The sequence below is a fragment of the Penaeus monodon genome, chromosome 12, assembly GCF_015228065.2.
Source record: "Penaeus monodon isolate SGIC_2016 chromosome 12, NSTDA_Pmon_1, whole genome shotgun sequence".
Classification (NCBI taxonomy): Eukaryota; Metazoa; Arthropoda; class Malacostraca; order Decapoda; family Penaeidae; genus Penaeus; species Penaeus monodon.
Genome location: NC_051397.1, coordinates 39,093,427 through 39,098,426, shown reverse-complemented (window position 1 = coordinate 39,098,426; position 5,000 = coordinate 39,093,427). Strand labels below are relative to the sequence as shown.

Genomic DNA, 5,000 nt, shown 5'->3' with positions numbered 1-5,000 from the left:
GAATTCCTTTCAATAGGTTATCTGCAGCTATTCAGTTACGCCAGGTTTTCGCATATTTAACCTATTGTTTTGTTTTCTTGCTCCATTTTTATTATAATATTAACATCCATCTTTTTTGATAACTTCATTAACATATTATTCGTTGCTACATCGAAATTCCCTCTGTCTCTCTTTCTGTCTGTCTGCCTGTCTCTGTCTGTCTGTCTGTCTGTCTGTCTGTATGTATGTATGTATGTATGTATGTATGTATGTCTTTGTATGTGTGTGTGTGTGTGTCTGTCTGTCTGTCTTTAAGTCAGTGTCTGTCCGTCTGTGTCTCTTTCTGCTTACCTTTAATTTTATCCCACTCTTATTCTCCCTCTCTCTGTTTTCTAATATATTTACACACACACAAACACTCACACACACACACATTTACACACGAACACACATACACACACACTTACACATTTATACACGAACACACACATACACAATTATGCATATATATATATATATATATATATATATATATATATATATATATATATATATATATATATATATATATGGGGGGGGGGGGGGGTGAACACTAATGTGCACTTAGGCCGCGGTAGCCGAGTGGTTAGAGCATCGGACTCAAGACTGTCACGACGGCAATCTGAGTTCGAGGGTTCAAGTCACCGGCCGGCGCGTTGTTCCCTTGGGCAAGGAACTTCATCTCGATTGCCTACCTAGCCACTGGATGGGCAAGACAGCCCAAGTCGGTGCCGGTCCCGGGCCCGGATGAGTGGAGAAGGGTTGGCGTCAGGAAGGGCATCCGGCCATAAAAGATATCTGCCAGAACCAAATCATCATGGCGACCCCATATAAAAATGGGATAAAGCTAAGAAAACGAAGAAGAAGAACACTAATGTGTACTCATAAACGTATGTGTGCATACGTGTGCGTAATCATATGTATGGCTATATATGTATGTGTGTGTATGTATAGTCATAAGTACGTGTACAAGATATGTTCGCAAGTGTGTGTTCGCATATATGTTGGTGTACGTACACACATGTATGTGCATATGATGTGCGCATATATCTATATGTGTATGCGTGAGCATGTGTGAAGTTATGTATAATGTAGGAGTATATATACATATCATATGCATAGGAGCATATGTAAAGATGTATGCTTGCATGTGCTTGAAAATGAACATATGCGTAGTACTTAGGGCATTTACGGGTGAACAACTATATCTGCACTAGGTGTACATACGCATAAATGAAATCAGTGTATAAAATATAATTACACATATATGCACTTCTGATACTCAAGCCCATGGTAGGTGGGGATAACTCGGCTGTCTGCCTCTCAATCAAAAACCATGACAGCACACAGAGTAACGGCACTCATTCCCAGGAGGAGAAGGAGCCCCTGGTTACGGCGGCGATCAAGGTCGCTCCGGAGCAGAGGGGGCTAAAAATCTCCGCCCCACGTTGATGAACCTTTGCACATATAATATAAGGACAATGAGAACTGAATCCGACTTACTAGCATTACATGAGGAACTCCTTTTCATTTAATGGGATGTTGTAGGACTCTGTGAAGTTAGAAGACTACGCGAAGAACAGAAGATACTAACTGATGGGCACGTGCTCTATTGGAGAGGCAAACCCCAACAAGCAGGAATTAAGGGTAGGTTTCTTAGTTCACAAACGTTTAGAAAAGAATATCGTAGTATAAGCGAAAGAGTGGCTTCAGTAACAATAAAACTAGATGATAGGTACAACTTAAAGATTGTCCAAGTCTATGCTCCAACCTGCAGCCACAGTGATGAAGAAATAGAGAGCTTCTATGAAGATGTTCATTTAGCCAGGGAGAGAATAAAAACCTATTTCGCAATAATTATGGGAAATTTTAATGCAAAAATAGGGGGAAAAAAGGCTCGATGACTCAATATCATGAATACATTCTTCGAACAAAAATTAGAGCGGAAGTGGACATAGAAGTCGCCATCGGATATCAAAAACTATTTTTTTATAATTTCAAATAGGCGCTAAATAGTAAAAAAAAAATGTGGAAGTTGTTAATAGAGTAAATGTTGGCAGCGAACACAGAATGATCAAAGGCCAAATCAAATTACACCTCAGAAGAGATGGAACAAATTCAAATGAAAACCGCAGTCAAATTTAGCCAACTTGAAAACCAATTCGACAAAATTTAACCTTAACATCCAAAACAAGATATTCACTTCTCAGCGACGATCTCAGCATTGACCAAATCAACAAAAAGTTCAATGATATAATAAAGGAAGCTGCACTTGAAGTAGGCGGTAAGAACGTCATGCAAAGCTCCCGCAAGCTCTCGGTAGAAATTAAACAGCTAATGCAAAATCGTAGGGTCATGAAAGTATCGTCAAACAGGGGCAATATAGAATTAGCTGAACTAACAAAGACTATAAATAAAGCGAAGAGAGAAGATGTACGGAAATTCAATACTCAAATAATAAATGAGACAGTGATCTCAGGTACCAGCAAGAAAACAGCTAAAATGAGACTAGGAATAGGGAGAAATTAAAAGCATGCAATAAAGAAACCAGACGGAGAAGTGACATATAATAAGAACGAAATCATATGAGTAGAGGAAGACTTTTACAGGGATCTATACAACTCAATGGACAGCCACGGATAGAAGGGAACGAGGTAACTGGAGATGCACCTATCATTACAACAGAAGAAATAAAAAGAGTACTTAAGGCATGCAGGGAGGGATAACACCAGGTGAAGACAGAATTAGTATACACCTTGTAATAGATGCATGAGAAATTACAACAGTGAAACTAGCCAATCTTTTTAACAAATGACTTATCAACAGAAAAACTTCGAATGGCTGGAAAAATGCAACAATTATTTTGAAACATAAAAAGGGGATAGAATGAATCTAAAAAAAACTACCGACCCATAAACCTCCTTTCAGTTCCTTACAAACTGTTCACAAAAATCATCACAACTCGCATCTCTGACAGTCTGGATTCTAACCAGCCTAGAGAACAGGCAGGCTTCCGCAGTGGATTCTCAACAACAGGCCACATGCTCACCCGAACAAGAGAAAAAATAAACGAATATATGAACCCTTGTGTATGGCATTCATCTATTATGAAATGGCATATGACTCTGTGCAAATACCAGCAGTACTTATGATCTATGGATCTATAGACTACAACCAAATTACTGGAGAGATAACTAATAAGTGTCAGAGGCAGGACGACAGATGTACTAAGAAAGTAACAGGTTGGGCTGTAGAGGCCAAGGGCCAAACCAATGACAAGATGGCGTGACGAAATAACGAAATTTAGGGGCCAAGACTGGAAACAAAAAACGCAAGACAAAGTTGGAAAAGATGAGGCCTACGTCCTGCAGTGGATTGATTCAGGCTGCTGCTGCTGCTGCTGCTGATATATATATATATATATATATATATATATATATATATATATATATATATATATATATATATATATATATATATATATATATATATATACATATATAATATATAATATCTATATATATAATATATATATATATATATATATATATATACATACATACATTTATACACACATACGTACATGCTTGCATACATACATACATGCGATTTACCACAAGCTGACAACACACTCTAGGAAATATCTTCTCCCAATGGCCACACCGCCCGCGCTTGTTCTCAGACCCAGGGGACGCGCGCCACCAATGTCCAGACCAAGAAGGGCAGAGTCGCAGATGACGTCAGAATGTGTCTTGAGTCGGGCGTGTCTGTGGGCGTGCGACACCGACCCACGGGCGAGCTGGTGGGCGTGAGAATCAGCTTTATAAAATCACGGGTGGGATCTTCGCCGGCCACTCAACCAGCGAATGAACTGGTAAGATTTATTTTTTTTTTTGCATTTTTTATCTGCGTTAGGATAATCCTTTTTTGTTATGATTAGTGGTTCATGTATTTTATAAGTGGTTTATGCATTCATCTTAATAAGTGCTTTATATATTCATCTTTACAAGTGGCTTGCATATTTACCTTTGTATATTTACCTTTGTAAGTATATTCACTTTTATAAGTGGCTTACATACTCACCTCTATAAGTGGTTTGTATATTCACCTTTACAAGCGATTTATATATATTTACAAGTGATTTATACATTCACCATTATAAATTATTTATGCATTCACCTCACCGTGTTATTTAAATCATCCTTATTACCAGGCAGCGTTGTACCGCGTTTACGACGAAGTCATGAAGGCAGTTGATGTCTTTGAGGACCAAGACGTGGACAAAGTGTTATCTATGTATATGGTTGGCGTTCACAGAGACTTCGGAGGCCGTGGTCTTGGCAGGAAACTAGTGGAGGTTTGTCCTTAAGGTTAAGAGACGTAATGACTTGAATATTCTATTTAAACGAAAGGGTTGTATTAGGAGAATTAAATCATATACCCTATGTTCTTTTTCTTTTAACGGTAGGTTCATGTCTGAGCCGCCGTGGTCACAGTATGATACGTAATTGTAGTTATATCCTATGTAGTATATAGTAAACTGGTTTTGTGTCTAGTAGTGTTCTATTCCGTCATTATAAAGCGTCTTGTTCGCTTGTTCAAGAACTCATCGACCGGTTCTTTAAGATACAATTTAAACCCTTCCAGTTCTGTATGAAGGTAGGGGTAGAAAACGGATGCCAGTTATCTGTAACGTGCATCACCAACAAGCTGTCAGGAAAGATCTTCGAAAAGCTAGGTTACGAGGTGCGTCACTGCCTTGACCTGACCTCCCTCGGGCCGGACTGGGGCGTCGACACCTCGCTCATGAACGGGAATACCACCGTCAGGGTCATGACCAAGCGGCTGCCATGAAGAAGAAGAAGAACGGAAGTGTTGTCAACATCCCAGCAACACTTTAAATCGGCAGAAGAAGATTTTGATGTTTCTTCTGTTATGATTACATCGTTCTTTTAACTCTTCTCTTTCATTACCTTTTTTTG

At 38.9% G+C, this 5,000-nt stretch overlaps 1 protein-coding gene across 1 annotated transcript in view; it reads left to right on the top strand.

Annotated features, from left to right (window-relative positions):
• Positions 1-4,975, top strand: part of LOC119579436 — a 5,429-nt gene extending 454 nt beyond the window's left edge. The window contains exons 3-5 of the mRNA XM_037927241.1: positions 3,701-3,892; positions 4,232-4,375; positions 4,666-4,975. Of these exons, the coding sequence (XP_037783169.1) occupies positions 3,701-3,892; positions 4,232-4,375; positions 4,666-4,872 (543 nt within the window). The 3' untranslated portion in view covers positions 4,873-4,975. The remainder of the gene's footprint in view (positions 1-3,700; positions 3,893-4,231; positions 4,376-4,665) is intronic.
• The last annotated feature ends 25 nt before the right edge of the window (positions 4,976-5,000 follow it).